This window comes from Neomonachus schauinslandi, chromosome 5 (genome assembly GCF_002201575.2).
Source record: "Neomonachus schauinslandi chromosome 5, ASM220157v2, whole genome shotgun sequence".
NCBI lineage: Eukaryota > Metazoa > Chordata > Mammalia > Carnivora > Phocidae > Neomonachus > Neomonachus schauinslandi.
This window is the reverse complement of record NC_058407.1, coordinates 44981225-44999644: the sequence shown is the minus strand read 5'-3', so window position 1 is coordinate 44999644 and position 18420 is coordinate 44981225. Positions and strand designations below refer to the sequence as shown.

General features: G+C 41.5%; 1 protein-coding gene across 3 annotated transcripts in view; it reads left to right on the top strand.

The window, feature by feature from the left end:
* The window catches only part of TPH2 (tryptophan hydroxylase 2), an 87723-nt gene extending 71352 nt beyond the window's left edge, over positions 1–16371 (top strand). For all 3 annotated transcript variants that reach the window (XM_021678577.1, XM_021678578.1, XM_021678579.1), the window contains exons 9-11: positions 7099–7194; positions 15934–16067; positions 16197–16371. In XM_021678577.1, coding sequence (XP_021534252.1) covers positions 7099–7194; positions 15934–16067; positions 16197–16371 — 405 coding nt within the window. The remainder of the gene's footprint in view (positions 1–7098; positions 7195–15933; positions 16068–16196) is intronic.
* Positions 16372–18420: the final 2049 nt, after the last annotated feature.

Below are 18420 nucleotides of genomic sequence, written 5' to 3'. Positions count from 1 at the left end.
AACTGTTGTGCCAATGTGACTGGCTGACTGTGGCCCTGCATTCGTAAGTGCACTTGTTGAGGAAAGAACGCTGGATTTGAAGTTAGGAAATGAGCTTGATTCCTAGCCTTGCCTACCGTGAGTTGTGGAATCAGGAAAAATCACTGGAATGTTGAGTCTCCGTCTTCCCACCTATAACATGGAAATATGTAGTAATAACTGCTCTAGCTCAAGTTACAGTAAGATAACACGTTTGTAGTAAGGTGACATCCGTGAGAACGCATCATTAAACTGGGACATCTTCTGGCTAAGTTTCCCTATTACCTTGATGTTTTAGCATCATTGTTGAATTGTTTAGTGATAACCTCAAGTATGGAAGTGTTTACTTAGGTTTGTATGCTCATGTCAAATTTTATATTTCTGTGTTTTTTGAGTTGTTGGGTCTGAATTTTGTCTATTTTTTCACATTCCCCTCTTATGTTAGGGTATGGGCTTAATGCTACGTAAGTAAATTTTGGACTGCGTATAAGATAAGGATAAGTAAGATCTCAGTGAAGGCCTGAGATTCCTTTAGATGTAAAGTAATTCAAATTTAGCACATCTCAGGGCTTTTCTAAACTCTCTTTGCTAGCTTCTGGCTTTGTGTCTGTGTCCTGGATATGCGGATAAAGGAATTCTAGATGTGGAAAGATATACGTGATTATTTTAAAATATATACTACCTGTATGCAAAGATCAAATTTTTAGTGAAAGCGGTAGAGAAAATATATCACTTACTCCCACCTTCAGGCATTTACTAAGTGACGTGTTGAAGCCACTTTCCTGGAGAAAGTGAAAGAAGTAGATAGCCAGTTTCTTCCTAGAAGTTTGCGTGCACGCTTCCAATCCAACCTAAGAATACATAATGACCCTCAGGAAGAGGATATATAATTATTTCAAGAAATGCAGGGCGTGGGGGAAGTGGGAGGCAAAAGGACCCTTTAAAAGGGGAATTGGAATAGTAAATGTCTTTTTCATCAAGAGTTCTTTGAAAAAGTTGTATTTCTCTTTAATTGGAATACGTGCAAAAGCTTCAGGTACCTAACACCAAACAGAAGAAAGATGTTGCGGCATTCACTTTTGGAAGACACCACGGAGGGCCAGTGTATAATTGTTGGTCTGTCCAGTGTCTGTGGACTTGGTTCCCTCAAGCTTGCAGGACAGCCTGCTGGGTAGACGGGAACTGTTGCAAGAGTGGTGTACTACCAGTAGTGACCTGAAGATGGCAGCATTGGGCGACCTAGCTCATTCTCCTAAGCACATGCTGGGCCTGGCACATTCTGTAGCTCCACTCCACAGCAGGGTTTGGATTTCAGACTGTCACTCAGACTTTTTTCTGCTTAATGACTGTATGTATGTAAATGATTCTGCTTTTCCTCCGTGGAAAAGGTCTGATCTATCACTCCTATTTGGGTTTTGAGTTAATGATTATATGTAATTATATTCAAATAAAATATTTATAAATAATGACATATAATTAGTGGTGTGTAAAATTTGGAATTCGTGAACATCAGCTTTGATGAAAGGTACCTTTTAATTTGGGAGGTGATAGTCTTCGTGTTATTTGTTTCTGTTTGAAAGACATTAGTGGCCAAGAATCTGCAATTCTCTTTTACAGGTGCTCTTGTAACGTGCAGGGTTTTTTTCGGTGGTTTTTGTTGTTGTTGTTTTTGTTTTGTTTTGCTAATAGGTAGGATATTTATTTGGTAAATCTCTAGGGAATATATTCTAGATCCACATCTGGAGAGTGCTCTAAGGAAAACAAATTATGTTTTCTTTTTTTTTTTTAAATTTGGGGAAGCAATTAGTTATCCCTTGAACTCCAAAAGGTCTCCAAGGGGTCATCCAGTCCAATTCTAAGCAGGCTTTGCATTTCAAACCAGGTGGAAGAAAGGTGCAGTTGTCCCAGCTGCCCCGTCAGCGATCATGCCCAGGACACTCTGTCTTGTGAGATCCCCACTAGTCTTGAAAGCAGAGAAGAATTGTCCTGAGCACGTCCATAATTCAAATTTTGCCAACACCTGAGGTTCGGGTATATTTTGCCATTTCTCTTTATCTGTTAGCCACACACGGGGCTGCAAATGGAAAACTGTCTTAAAGATCTAATTCCCGGGGGAGAGGAGGCTGTAGAAGTTAGCACGTAGGCTTCCTTGGTTGAGGACAACAGATAGCGAATGAGCAGATGGAGCTATGTAAGGTCAGAGTTTCTGGAAGGACTCCCAGACAAGGTATGGGGCCAGAGAGCATTCTGAGTGATGGGAAGGAAGATGCACAGTGGCTCTTTCCTCTGAGCTTGCCCTGATTCTAGAAGCCCTTGGACCAAAGACACACTGATAGATTTAACTTTGAACCTTTAGGTTGAGTTGATGCAGACCTTTTAATTCCTGCTTTAAAATAGGATGGGATGCCAAACCTGTATGAAGACCGTGTGTATGGCACACGAGACTTTCTCAAGGGCTCTCTCAGCCTGTTTTGATTTATATCATTATGTATGCACTGATGTAGCATAAGGAAAATTAAAAATGCCCTTAACAGGCTGACCTGAATGCTCCTATAGCTGGCTCCATATGTGTATTTTGGAGGCTTTTGAACATGACCGCTCTCTCTCTCTCTCTCTTTTTTTTTTTTTTTACAAACTCTTCTGTATTTAATGTTAAGGCTCCAAGGATTTTACCTCATGCACTATAAATGCAATATAAACTAGGGAAATCAGCCAAAAACACACTCAGAAGATGCTATAAGATTCTAGTTTTCCTCTTTTAGACTTTTACTTCTCCATTTTTTGGTTGTAAGGGAGAATCATGCATCTATTAATCTTTTACCTAGAATCTTTAAAATGTGACAGATGTTGAGCTCTTTAAAATTTGGAGCTTGAGATCTCTTAAATGTCACCATGTAGACTGGTCCTGGGTAAATCATGTTACCTCCTTAAATTTGAGTTTTCCTTTTGGTGAAACGGGAGGCTGAACTTCCAGGACTCTTGTTCTATGACGATACAATTATTTCTCTTCATTGTGCCCAGGACTGTGCAAAATTTTTTGGAGGACAGGGGCTCCTGGGGCTCTGTCGGTTAAGCCTCTGACTCTTGATCTCAGCTCAGGTCTTGATCTCAGGGTTGTGAGTTCAATCCCCATGTTGGGCTCCTCACTGGGCATGAAGCCTACTTAAAAAAAATAAAAAATTATATATATATATCTTTGGGGGGGAGGACAGGCTTGAGGGCTGTATTTTTGCTTTTTGACACATACTCAGATCTCTTATTTTGGTTCTTCTCCTGAGGCCTCTGTGATACCGACTTCTCCCCATTCCCTGCTCCCCCTGGCCCAAGTCCTTTTCTAAGTCACTTGCCTCCTAGCTCCTTGGCTGCCTCTGTCCTAACTGGTCTCTCTGCTTCTACTCTTGTCCTGCCGACAGTCTGTTCTTTACGCAGCCCCAGCACAATCTTTTGAAACAAAATCAGAACATGTCTGTCTCTTGCCTGAAAGCCCTCCCATGACTTCCCACTGCCCTTGGAAATACAAATCTGTTCCTGCCTTTGCACCTGCCTCCTCTGCTGGGAATGCTCTTTCCCTAAGATGTGGCACAAAGGACTGCTTTTCAAGTGGGTTGCAGCTTAAATATCACTCCCTCCGAGAGGCCTTCCCTGAGCACTTTGTCTAAAACAGCCATCTCTTCTGCTTAATACCTGACACATTATGTGGATTTATTATTTATATAGGATATTCCACCTGCGATTATCCTGTATATCGATTTTTGTTGTTGTTATATCTCATCCCAGTAGCAAATATGCTTCATGGGATTAAGGACTTTGTTGCCCTGTTCATTGCATATCCTTAGGAGTTAAAGCAGATTCTGGAATATAATAGGTGCTCAAGGAGTGTCTGTAGAATGAATGAATGAATGAATGAATGAACATCATGGGTAGAAAAACTACATGCCAGAGAGGTTATGGTCACAAAGCTAATTAGAAGCAGGGTGAAAGAAGACATGAATAGACATACAAATGGCCAACAGACACATGAAAAAATTCTCAACATCCTCAGCATCAGGGAAATACAAATCAAAACCACAATGAGATGCCACCTCACACCAGTCAGAAGGGCTAAAATTAACAAGTCAGAAATCCATAGATATTGGCGAGGATGTAGAGAAAGGGGAACCCTCCACTGTTGGTGGGAATGAAGGCTGGTGCAGCCACTCTGGAAAACAGTATGGAGGTTCCTCAAAAAGTTGAAAATAGAGCTGCCCTACGATCCAGTAATTACACTACTAGGTATTTAGTCAAAGGATACAAACATAGTGATTCAAAGGGGCACCTTCACCCCAATGTTTATAGCAGCAATGTCCAAATATCCAAAGTATGGAAAGAGCCCAGATGTCCATCAACAGAAGAATGGATAAAGAAGATGTGGTATGTGTGTGTGTGTGTGCATGTGTATAAAACAGAATATTACTCAGTCATCAAAAAGAATGAAATCTTATCATTTGCAACAACGTGCGTGGAACTAGAGGGTATAATGCTGAGCAAATGATAAGTCAGTCAGAGGAAGACAATTATCATATGATTTCACCCATATGTGGAATTTAAGAAACAAAACAGAGGATCAGAGGGGAAGGGAAGGAAAAATAAAATAAGACAAAATCAGAGAGAGAGACAAACCATAAGAGACTCTTAACTATAGGAAACAAACTGAGGGTTTCTGGAAGGGAGGTGGGGGGGTGGGGTAACTGGGTGATGGACACTAAGGAGGGCATGTGATGGAATGAGCACTGAGTGTTATATACAACTGATGAACCACTAAACTCTACCTCTGAAACTAATAATACACTGTATGTTAACTAATTGATTAAAAAAAAAAAAGAAGCAGGGCCAAGACTAGAACTCAGGCCCCTTCAGGTCTTTCCTTCAGGTCACACTGTCACACAGGAAGCCTGACTTAGAGATGATTCTCTCATTCGCTATTTATTTATTCACCAACTATTTATTGAGCTCTTACTATGTTTCAGACACTATTCTACATCAGCGGTTCTCAAGCAGAAGTGATGTTGGTCCCCTGGGAACATTTTTCAATGTCTAGATACATCTTCAGCTCTAACAAGTGGGGTGAAGGGTGCTATTGGCATCTCGTCAGTGGAGGGCAGGGATGCTGTCCTATATGTGTCCTATAATGCCCAGGACAGCCTCCCACAATAAAGAATTGTCCTGCCTGAAATGTCAACAGTGCTGAGGTTGGAAACCCCTATTGCAGATGAGCAGATACCTGCTCTCGTGGAGCTTATAGTTTAGAGTGGAGAGACAGATGACTGTGTGTATCATACATAAGGAAATTAAAGACCATGTCAAAAAGATGGTATGATGGAAAAGAAAGAAAAGTCAGAACACAGTAAGCAGGAGAGCTGGTGGGCATTGTGGGTGGTGACGGGGTGGGAAAGACTATAATTTTAGCCATTTGGGGAGGTGAAACAAGAAAGGGAGTTGTTTTTTTTTTTTTTTTTTTTAAGGTTTTACTTATTTATTTGAGAGACAGAGAGACAGAGATAGCAAGAGAGAGAATGAGCAGGGAGGAGGGGGAGAAGCAGGCTCCCTGATGAGCAGGGAGCCCGACGTGGGGCTTGATCCCAGGAGCCTAGGATTATGACCTCAGCTGAAGGCAGACACCTAACCTATTGAGCCACCCAGGCGCCCCAGGAAAGGAAGTTTTGCCTCGGGAGGCTGAGCTCCCTGACCTGCAAGGACCAGTCCTTTGGGTTCAGCCCACTCAACTTCACAGATCATCCTTACATTTAAAAAATATAAAACCCTTCCGAACCAGGGAACATCTCAGCCTCCAAATGAAAACAGCAAACTGCCGTGGGCTAGAAATAATTATCATTTTCCACTTTTCAGGGGTGTTTAAATTCTTCTTTCTCCACACTTCCAGTACTCTATCATCACTCATGCAGGACAGTGTTAATTTGATGCAATTTGTATTGCTCATTGTCGACTTCTCACTTTTCTCTCAGAGCAAGAGTAGTGTGATTTCAGCCTCTCCCAAGAGCATCGTGAGGTTTTGGTTGTACAGAGGTTTCTGTCTGTCTAGGCTGGTTTCCTAAAATCAGCAGAAACAATTATAGATTTCAATGTCTTGGGGAAGCTGTAGTAGTTGATGCTGGCAAAGCTCAGTCAATGAAATGGTTTTACTATATATATATATATATATATATACACACACACACATATATGTGTATCTGTGTGTAGTATATGAAGATATACATTTAAGATCTCACTAAAAAAATCATACTAAAATTGTGGTTTTGGTAATTTGGTAAGCACGTACTTGTTCTTTTGTTCTCACTCTTGTTTCTTTACCACAGTTCTTTACCAAACATTGGCACCTAGTAGGTACTCACCAAATGCTTGTTGAATGAATAAAAAAACTGTAAAAATCAGTTTGGAATTACTGGGTTCCAAATCATTTTTCCACATTTGCATGAACTTTTTTATGTCAGCTGAAACACAATTTGGTAAACACAGTAGCATATTTTTTTTTTTTTAAGATTTATTTATTTATTTTAGAGAGAGAGTGTGTGAGTGGAGGGAGTGGCAGAGGGAGAGACTATCTCTCTCCTGCTGAGACTGGAGCCCAATGCACTGCTCGATCCCATAACCCATGAGATCATGACCTGAACCAAAACCAAGAGTCAGACGCTTAACAACTGACTGAGCCACCCAAGCACCCCCTACAGTAGCATATTCTTACGGTGTTATGTCTGTGACATATTCATTCATTTCTAAGTCTGTGTTTTGTTTTTTTTTAATTTTTAAAATTATTGCCAGGGATATGATTTGACTTACGGGGTTTCTGAATCTGCTAAGTATAAAATTCTTAGTAGTTAATAGCTTTTCCATATACCTTTAACCTAGGGAGGGATTATTAAGCAAGGGAATAGATTTCAATGAATGTTCTTAATTCAAATGTATTTAAATTGACAATGTTGAAGAGATTATGCCCAGGGCACCATTTTCTTTTGGGTGCCATTTTATTCTATAGAAGAACTATGTTGACTAGTACACTGGATGTGTGTCCATGTTTTTTTTCAGTGCTATTTCTTCACAATCGAGTTTGGCCTTTGCAAGCAAGAAGGGCAACTGCGGGCATATGGAGCAGGACTCCTTTCCTCCATTGGAGAATTAAAGGTATGAAGCTGTGAATGAAAATATCCTTCCCAGGCAAACTGGTTCAAGGTCATGGAAATATTGATTTGTTTGTCTGAGCAGTTCTACTCGAAGATACCCCATAAATATTTAATAGAGAAGATTTGGCACCTCAGGTGTGGGTGCTGACCTAACTTTTTGCACTTCTGAAAATGGGTCATGCCTTTCTAGGTTCGTGGCGTGACTCAGATGGATGAGCAGCCATGTGCACAGATCAACAGGAATGACAAATATATGCTCAAATGTTGGGTAACATATGACTGGCCTAAATTTAGTGCTGAAAAGTGGGCAGCAAGTTAGCAGTGATCCTCCTGATTGAAATTTCCTTGTAAGGATGGCGTGGCTATTTTCATTTCTGTTATCCCCATGGCTCCCATGGACACCCTAGAATTTACTCCTCAAAGGGGAATTTGAGATTATTTTAGCTTCTTCAAAATTAATGTGTATTAAAACATTTGTGGACGGGGCGCCTGGGTGGCTCGGTTGGTTAAGCGACTGCCTTCGGCTCAGGTCATGATCCCGGAGTCCCTGGATCGAGCCCCGCATCGGGCTCCCTGCTCGGCGGGGAGCCTGCTTCTGCCTCTGACCCTCCCCCCTCTCATGTGCTCTCTGTCTCTCTCATTCTCTCTGTCTCAAATAAATAAATAAAATCTTTAAAAAAAAAAAATTTGTGGACATATACAATTTGGAAAAAAACCCTAAATAAACCTACGTTCAGAGAGGTAGCTAATATGTGTAGCGATGCCTAAAGAATGCTATTTTTTTTTTTGGTCTTAAAATAGAGCAAATGGTCATTTATTCAGAAACGCTGGGGCCTGGATCATTTGCTAATTTAAGTATCCTGGTTACTTAAGAATTGCTATCTGTACTGCTGGAGGATAGCAAGTTTTGATGAATTTAGAATGCAGTGTGATGTATAATCTGGAAATGGTACTGATGATAATTTAATCTTTCTTTGATTACCCAGACTAAGATCAGGATTATTGACTACCCTAAGGTTGTTATTTGGGGTATTGATTATCCTTATATAATATAGTTGGGAAATAGATGATTATTGGAACTTTTTGGTTGTTTATATTCTTGAAAGGTACAGTGTAAGTAGTCTTATTGAGTATTCATTTTATGATTCCATTCATTCATTCATTAATTCCTCAAACATTTGATTGAGTACCTACTATGTGCCATGTACTGTGCCAGTCACTGGGGATATAAATGATGAAGAAGGAGAAGGAGGGGAAGGGGGAGGGGGAGGAGGACATAATGGCGACCTCAGTGGACACTTAAGCAGACCTCAATTAGTATTGTAGGTGCTTTAAACATATTAACTCACTTATTTCTCATAACTACCCAGTGAGATAAGCAGTATTTAGTAATAATATAATAATATCTCACAGATGAGAAAACTGAAGCATAAAGACATTAAGGAGCTTGCCCAAGGTCACACAGCTAGTAAGTGCTGGAGCTGGACCCAAGGCCAGGTGGCCTACCCTGCAGGATTCCAGCCCTTAACCAGCAGGCTGTACTGCCTGGGGTCCCTGTTATCAGAGGGTTTACTTTCTAGTGCAAGGGATAAACAGCCAATCAGATAATGCAAAGTGTGACATGTGGGCCTGGCACTTGCTAGGTCGTGCCGGGGAAGGCTCCTGACGAGGGCCTTGCTGCCCGAGCTGATTCTTGAGGAGTGGAAAGGATGAATGAGGAGAGGATGAGATGCACAGAACAGTGAGTGGACAGCGGCATGTGTGCTCTTGTCAAATCCTGGCCTGTTTAGGGAGCTACCTGAGGCTCCACGTGGCTGGAGTAGATGATAACATTTCGCATGACAAAAGCCTGATGTAATGTGGTAATTTTTTTTTTCTTTTTAACGAAGTTCTCCACAACAACAAAAGGCCACTTGGGGTTAATTTCAGTACAGTGGCCAAAGCCCACAGCAATAGCATGATGTCATATCTTTGTAAGACCCATGCCTTTTGTAGAGTGCTTCTTGATTTCCATGAAAAAAGAATTAGAAAATGATTTATCTCATGAGCTATATCTATTTACATTCTCCTCAGAAGGTTTGTAAATGACACCAGAAACAAAAGAAACAAATCTCTCTCATTGCCCCAACTTTCGACAGGGTCCTCTAATCGGGTTAATGGGGCATGTATAGGCAGCACTGGGGTGAATCTGTTGTTTTTGTTCCTATGAGTGTGGACAGAAACGTCTGAAAATGGAAATCAGCTAGGGCTGTGTACACCAAAGGGCATTGTCGGCTGTGAATCTTGTTCTGGTCCATCACCTCTAGTCATTAGCATTCTTCCATTCTCAAATTTCTACACTCCAACATCCCAAAGATTGCTACTTTGGACCATTTTTACAATTCAGAAATTCTTGCAATGAGAAGTATCTTCTGATTACTCACAGAGAATACGTAACACAGGATGCTTTCCATACCCGCTTCCCTCCACTCATCTCCTCCCCGCTCTGGGCAAATGTCCAGAACCCTCTCACAGCTTCTGAGTACTTCTGCCTAACTTCTGTTAGAATGGACACATGATAATCCTGAACACAGGATGAGGGGATAACTTAAAATTGGTAGCATTATAAAAATTCATATGTAAAACACGCTTACAATTTTGAAAGGAGTTACTTTTTGCAGTGAAACATCTCTTGTTTCAAACTGCAGCCCAAATGTAGGTCCCAGCTAAGTCATTAGAGGTTTTGGTGTAGTCTTTATTACTTTTACCTAAATATCCATGATTCACCTTCTCTCCTTGAACAGAACACATTTTAAAATTTGTGCTTTAAGGGGCTAAATTTTCCTGGGCATAGATGTTGTACTTCAGAGCTGGCCCAGTACCCCCAAGGGGTGTTTCTATAGTTTGGAGGATAACTTTCATTTTCCCTCTTACTCTTTCAATGATTACAATGCTGGTTTTTTGACAATCTTTGGAGAGAGAAACAAAATAAATATGGAAAAGCTTGTACAAGCTACATCTGATAGCCACAAAGACTTCTTTTAACCTCATCAATGGTTGCTCTCTCTCTTCTCTGTTCTGTGATGTACTTTCAGGAATTCCAAAAGTGTGTTTGGGTAGGGACTCTACCATACCTTCATCACTCTGGGGAGCAGTTGATAATGAGCTAACTCATCTGGAAGTCTGACTTTAAAGAAAAGGCTGGAAGTAGGATAATCAATTGCTATTTATCCATAGTCAGCATGTGTCTTTTACGCTTTTTCTATCTCAGAGTTGACCCTACTATATGTGTCTCATTTTTATTTATGAGACCCTACATTATGTGTCTCACTCATTTATTTATTCACTTTGTTCAACAAACCCACAACTAAAGACCTAAGGTTTCAAGGAACTTGGAGTCTCTAGTAGGGAAGTTCTAAGAAAGTGGTTGATATGGGTATCTGTTGAATCCAAAACTCATGGACAAGTAACAGTGAAGTTTGTTCATGGTGGTGGTAAGGAAATGATTGCTAATTGATGAATTGGCTGAATCTTATCCCAAAAAGTTAATCCATCTTAAAAGCAAAAAGGCAATTTCTCCTTTTTTTATGGGTAGAGTCTAGTTCTTTATTTCCTTAAGGGCATGGATTAGATTTTTTTTTGTAAACAGCCTTAGCACCTACCCCATAGTAGTCACTGAAATAGTACATATAAATCCATCCGTTCTGCTTTTCAGGTTTTGACAAAGCTGATGGTTTTACAATTTTTAATTATTATTATTTTTCAGCTCTAGTTTTAGGATCTCCTTGCACAGGGACTTAATCGTACTGCTTTTTAAAATAGCTTAATAAGCATTCACCCAACAGACTTGTATTTATTACAGTTATTCATGTTTACTGCCACTTGCAGCAACTCTGTCCAGTGGTCAGAATTCCTGCCAGGCTGTACAGAAGAGACTGGAGGCACCTGCGGGTCCTGTCACCAGTGTGGTTAGAGTTAGACTCACTGCTGCAGAGCTCCCCCACCTTTCCCCTGCACAGACGGCTCACACCTCCCTTCCCCCCCCACCCTACCTTTGCCTGAAACCAGCACTGTTAGTAAAGACAGAGCAAACTCTGGAGCATAGGGAGCTGGAAACAGGTCTTTGGCCTTTATGAAGAGATTGTTTGAAGAGGGAGTTTTTTCCCTTGCCCCTGCAACTTATTCAAACTGATAAAACTTGCAACATCACTGATTTAAAAAAAAAAAAAAAGGTGCGATGCCATTATCAACCAACTGAGCAATAGGGATGTCAATGCCACTTTGTATTTGGTTAGCAGGAGGGACATTTGAGGGAAGTTCAAAAAATATTATCTACATACATGCATATGTACATATACAAATGTATATATTTGCAGTTCTGACAGGGGAAAAGATGATTGCAGTGTGAACGTAGGAGTGTTGCAAATTCTTATTCAGAATCTAGGGCCCAAACTACCTCTAAACCTGACTTGACACTTGAGTGTTTTCCCAACTTAAACCAGTCCTAATATAGAGGGTGAGGATCACAGGATTTACATGGAGAATAGTTGAGATAGTAACTCTGTGTCTGCAAAGGCAGGTGGCTGGGAGGAAGGAAGATTTTAAATTGAACTTAGGGCAGGCACTGTTGCAGTCTAAAACCTGGAAGCCTTATAGCGAGGGCCATGTTTCTTTCTCTGTGGGTTCTGGACCCCGAGGGGGTGGGGGGGAGAAGAGCTGCGTCAGTGGTGACAGGTGTGGCTGAATGCCTGTGTCCACCAAACATCATCTCCAGACTGAATTAGCAATAATCACTTAGTATACTGGGCACTCCCCATGTGCCAGGCACTTTGTATGCATCACCTCGTTTAATTCTTTTCTTTTTTTTTAAAGACGTATTTATTTGTTTTAGAGAGAGAGTGCAATTGGGGGGATGGGCAGAGGGAGACAGAGAGAGGGAAAAGCAGACTCCCTGTGGAGCACGGGGCTCCATGTGGGACTCGATCTCAACCTTGAGATCACGACCTTAGCTGAAATCAAGAGTTGGCCACTCAACTGACTGAGCCACTCAGGTGCCCCTCGTTTAATTCTTACCACAACCCTGGGTTATAGATACTATTAGTATTCCCATTTTCCAGATGAATACTAGAATAGGCTTACAGAGGTGGAATAACTTGCCCCAAGTCATGTAGAAACTTCAGATAACAATTGGGTTCTGGGCAACTTGATGTTGAAAAAAGATTTTTGTATTTAAAAGGCTAGAATGGCAAATAAGCCTTAATTTGTGCACTGAAGCCAATTAATTGCTAATGGCCACCTCTGTTGGGAAGGTGGGGGAAAGCCCATGCTGAGGCCAGTGGGAAAGCCTGCCATGGCCAATTTGTACCACTGGGGGCAGAGGGAGGGGATGCCAAGCAGTGCAGTGTATATGTGGGCCCTTTTCAAACAATACAGCAAGGAGAGCTTTAGAATTCATGTAGATCAATCTTTTCAGTTTATTAAAGAGGAAACTCTGTCCCAGCATGGGCAAGTTTCACTCCTTTGATATCATGCCTCTGGGACAACTATGTTTAGGACCCAGGTATCACAGCTCCCAGTCCTGCGTACTTGTCTTTAGCACTCTGGGTAAATCCAAAATAGTCCTTTTAGAAAGTCTTCAGATGAGGGCAGGTGATTCTCAAGCACTCCTGCAATTTTAAAATGGCTTAAGACTAAAAGACTGTCAGCCACATTCTCTTAGCCTTATAAAGCCTCTGTCTGCCGAAGTTGGATGAATTCTTGCAGACTTCAGGATGTCAGACTGTTAACACTTTGGGAAGTAGTCACCACAGAGTTCCCTGGGGACATCAAGCAGTGTGGCTCACTGTTTGCAGAGAATCCACTGTGGACATAGAGGGAAGGGCATGGAAGCTGCTCCCTCAAGCCGAGGCAGCTGAGAGAGAGATGTGGACAAGAGTTGAGAACAGACTCAATAGGGCTTCACCCCCTGGGGCATCAGTGGAGACATGGATGCTATTTCATAGCCTTGGGGCCACACTTTAGTATTCAGGGAACCTCATAGCTGCATGCATGTTCCCGGCAGGCATCCCACAGAAAAGCTCCCTGTCAGGTAAATGAGACCACTTACAGGTGTGAGCACCACCTCATTTGTCGGCCTCACTCACCAGTTGCCCCCCGAACTCCAGGCTCTTGTCATTCTCCAGGCTAATACTGGGGTACCACTATGATCGCCTTTTGTAATAGCCAAGGAGCAGCCCTGATCCCATACCCCATGGAGGGAGAGGTCCCCAGTAGGTCATTAGCATGTTGGACACAGCAGGCTCTTGAGGATAGACTGCCTTGTTGAGAGCTTGCAACAAGCAGCTCCCAGTTTTTCCTTGGAATATTACATTAGGCAAGTGTGAAATGCATTGCCTGATGATCTTTGCCTCAAGTTTTATGCTGTGAATCCACCGACTGTCCTTGAAATCTGGGGCAGAGCACTCTGCCCTCTGGGCTCTTTCTTGGTCCACTCTCCTCCCCTTTACTAGTTAAAATGACTACCTGGGCTCATCTGAGTATCCAGTGGGATGTCACGTGACAATTCTTTCTACAGCTACACCGATTTCCGTTCTCTGTTACTGTCTACACACACTCGGGAGGCCTCTGTTACACATGGTGGCCGCCAGCACTGCTCATGGCCCATCCAAACATTTCAGACCCAAGCAGATGACTTTCACCTCCTTCCTGTGCTTGTATTGACTCTGTGCAAAGTCTGGCTCGGCAGTGATACCCTGCCTGAGGGAGCAGCGGTCTAAATGTTCTCACAGTCTGTCCAGCTGCTGCTCTGCCCACGCCCCTGATTGCGAGGATGAGAAAATAGAAAGATCAAGGACACGGAGTCAGTCACTGCCTTTCCTTTCATATGTGCTGGTTGGGGAGCGCACCCTTAGAATAATGTACCGAAGTCAAGCACGCCCCGAGTACGTGGCCGTGAAGAAAGCCGCTTCTAATTCTGAAAACCACAGCAAGTCAGTAGGAGGCCTGTTCTTCGCAGAAGAGCCCCAGCTCTCCAAAAAGGACATTTGTTTCTCGAAACTGTGAAGTTGTTTTTAAAATGTGGACAGAATTATTAGTCATGTGGAACCAAAATCCCCCGATGTTTACTGCACCGGATTGAATCTAGCACAAATGCATTTGCAGGTGTAGTGACCTTCTGCTTCGAATGAAGTTGTTCTGTGGGCCAAAAAGAATTAGTTCAGTCCCTGAGGCCCTCTGGGTTCCCTGATTCATACATGCATCGATGGGGACAGCACAACTTTGCGGGAAAGCAAATCACATGCTGGGTAGGGCCGTGTGCCCTTTCTCAAACATGTTAGTCCTTGGGTTTGCAGTTGTATTTTCAAACTTAGGGAACCACACCCTTATTCACGGAAGGCTGCAAATCATCCCATGCATTTTGAAATTGTTGGGGAATATACCAAGAATTGGAACAGGAAAGGCTTGTAGCATTTCTCCTGGTAACCTTAGCAATCTACCTCTTACACTGAAAGGTAGAAAAGTGCTTTGGGTGGAACCCAGAGGCTGGAATGCAGTGTCTTCAGAAATCATCCAGCCCAAGCCTCTCATTTACAGTTAAGGAAACAGAGGCACAGAGAGGTGAAACACCATGGCCGGGTTACCCAGTGTGACAGCAGAAATGTCTGGAGTGGAGCCCCTTTTCTCTCAGTTCAAGGCAGTTCCTGCTGCCCCTTCTCTCAGTCCGCCCCTATCCCCCCTTTAAGGAAAACACAGAATCTAGAGGAGTATTTCTCAAAATAGACTCACAACCACTAGCGTCACCGTGGATGCCTCTAACATGCAGATTTCTGGGATTCACCCAGACCTGCTAAATAAAATTGAGGCCCAGGTATTTGCATTTTTTTCACAAGCTCTTCAGTCATTCTTATGCACATGAGGCTTGAGAACCATTAGAGCCTATAAATAGGCAGGTGGTACGTGGCGGGGAGTGACCACTCACCTTTGGCATCACTGAATTTATCTTGAGAAGACAATCATTCACTGTTCCTTGCTGCTTTCAGTGCCAGTCATGTAGTGAGTTGAATGGAGCTAATGATGGTTCAAAGAGTAATTACACCGGCCTCCCTGTTTTCCTAACGCCTGCTCTGCGCATAACTGTAACTATTAATATTAGTTCTTTTTGCCCACCTGACAATATTTATCTGCGGTATTTTGCTCTGCTATACTTACTGAAAGGGAAATGAATGCTTTGCCAGTATCCTTAAATATACAAGCCCACTCCAGACTCTGTTGATACACAGTACCTGGCCTCAAAATGTCTCGTGATGAGGCCACAAATAGTTCAGTCAGAACCCCAATTACCTTTCCATGCAGGTGATTATTACTTCTGCCATTTAAGTGAAATTTCAGTACATTGCTTATGGCAATAAATTGAGGGCCATATTTATGCTCCCTCCTTGCTTCTATTCATAGCATAGATTTAAAATTCCATTTCTTTTGGGATATAGCTCTGAACTGTCCTTCCATATGAATTTGTCTGATGATAAATAAAATAATACCATAATCTCATTTTTCCCCCCTCAGCTTCTAACAGACTTGAACAAAAGTAAGCAAAACCCCAAACACTCAATTTACCCTGCATATGGGAGAGTACCATATTTCATGGCAGACTAGTAACTGAGCAGTTCTATAAAAATACTGAGCTGTGCTATAGAAACGTGACATCATGGCACTTTGGAAGTCTCATTGTGGAGTTTAACGGGTTTTGTGGTATGTTTTGCAGCATGCTCTTTCTGACAAGGCATGTGTGAAAGCCTTTGACCCAAAGACAACTTGCTTACAGGAATGCCTTATCACCACTTTCCAGGAAGCCTACTTTGTTTCAGAAAGTTTTGAAGAAGCCAAAGAAAAGATGAGGTAGACTTGTTTTTCTTCCATCTCCAGAAAAAATTTTTTTATTTTTTCTGGCTGTTCCTTCCGTCTCTCTGTATTTCCTCTACCAATGAGAGTTGATCGCATATCCTTCTATCTCCGTTTCTTTTGCAGGGACTTTGCAAAATCAATTACGCGTCCTTTCTCTGTGTACTTCAATCCCTACACACAGAGTATTGAAATTCTGAAAGACACCCGAAGTATTGAAAACGTGGTGCAGGACCTTCGCAGTGATTTGAACACAGTGTGTGATGCCTTGAACAAAATGAACCAGTATCTGGGGATTTGATGCCTGGGACCAGTGTCATTGCCAACATGATCTTTTTGGGGCTTCATAGTAATTCAGTCAACATCATATAACACTGATAACTTTCTGTGTCATGGCTTGGCTAGTAAGCATGCAATTCTGTATATCTCTATCTACATGTAATCTGCTGTGTTAATTTGTGAAACACTATAAGGAACCCAATGACAGATAACCGCTCATTGTTTGAAATATTGTAACCTGTTTAAACGTCTTCAATAGATTTGACATTCCTACTTGGTGTCCTTAATCAAACTGCAGCTCTTTAAAATTTGTAACAAATAGCCCTCTTATGATTCTAGTTTATTACTTTTTCCTTCTCAGATCTGAGCATTTCCTCTGTGTTCATTAGATAAAATGAAAATAGCAGTGAAACTGTTTTTATAGTCTCAGTGTTTCCACAGCATTATTTGAGATAAACCCAGAATTGTGTGAAACTCCCTTCACGTTAACAAAGGATTCAGTATTCTGTTCCAAAAAGGAAAACTAATGAACACACTAGTTGGAATGGGTTTTAGATTGAGTATTTATACAATGTAAGAGAAGAGAATATCTTACAAATGGAACAGATAGGTGGCATTGACTGTGTAGAAACTGAGGGGTGGCATGCTTTCCAAAGAATTTTGGAAGAAAATACTTCCAGAGGGGGGACATTAGGAAAGACTAAACGGTAGGCAAAAAAATCTTGGGACTATGAATTTTATGCTGGAATAAAGTGAATTATCACGCTCAGGTGTTTAGCCCATTTCTCTTAGAGAACAATAATAACGTAGAGCTTTGATTTCAGAGATGTGGAAATTGAGTCTCGGAGAGGTTAGGTGATAGGCACAGTCAGTGTGCACTAACATGTATAGCCCGTTGCATCCCACTTTCAGATCACTAAGGAGTTCAGCGTGGTGGATTTGTGTGTAGTCAGAGATGGGAAACTAGTACTTATCAAAACTAATGTTTATCACTAAGTAGGATTTGGTTTGTGATCAAGGGCTGCCAATGGTACAGCCCCAATCCAAGCCAGATCTCTGAGGGTGTGTTCACTTTGCCCAAAGTTTGGGCAAATTTGGGCAAACAGTAGTGATACACCACAAATCTCTGGTCATCTTTGCTGTAAGAGGTATCATCAGGTGATTAAGTGAACAAATAAAAAAACTGCTGAAGGAGTGAATAAATTTCTTCTTCTGATTCTCTCAACAAACACAACCACTGTTCCTCACTCTTTGTTCGTCATACAGAATGCTGGGTGGAGGGGCTGGGAAAAAGTAGAGAAGAAAAAGATGACCAAATGATTTTTAAGTTAACAGTTCTAAAATAATTACACAATTTCTAAGATGTTCGTTTAATAACAAATTGCATGTAATTTCAAACTAATTGATACTCACATGGGCCCATTATGAGTCAGAAATTTTTGGACTAGATATATGCAGGAAGAACATGAAAAGAGTGAAAATATGCAGTAGAGAGAGGTAAAATGAAAATAAATCAGAGGTTTGAATGGTGCTTCCTTAACTAATGAGGATCTTTCATTTCTGAAGGATTCTCAGAACAACTGAGTTTTGGAAAGGGATTTGGTAGACAGAATGTGAGAGTCATGCAACTTAAATGCTATTTTAGATGAAAGAGATAGTGCCTTGAAAAATTCTTGGTGGTAGAGAAGTGATGAGTTAGCTGAACCAAAAGGATCTAGAATGATCCAGCAGTTGTATATTTCAATAATTTTATAGATCCCCAAATAGTTTCTTATATCTTGTTTTGCTAGATCTAGATGACCCTGAGTAATTATTTACTTTTAAATACTAATCTAGAACAATAACCCAGAACAATAAATCCAGAAATTTCCAGACCTAGTTGCTGAATTTTCTCAAAGAAGAAAATTGGCTAAGCAATGTCTGCCTTCTGTGTTGTTTTTGTAATTTGGTGTTGCTATACCTGCCCTTAAAGAAAACCCCTAAGGAGCCATCGGGTTTTTCCCTTCTAGCCCCATGAAAGGGGAGGTTTTCAGTTAAGTGGACTGAAAGAAGAATTATATTTAATTGTGAA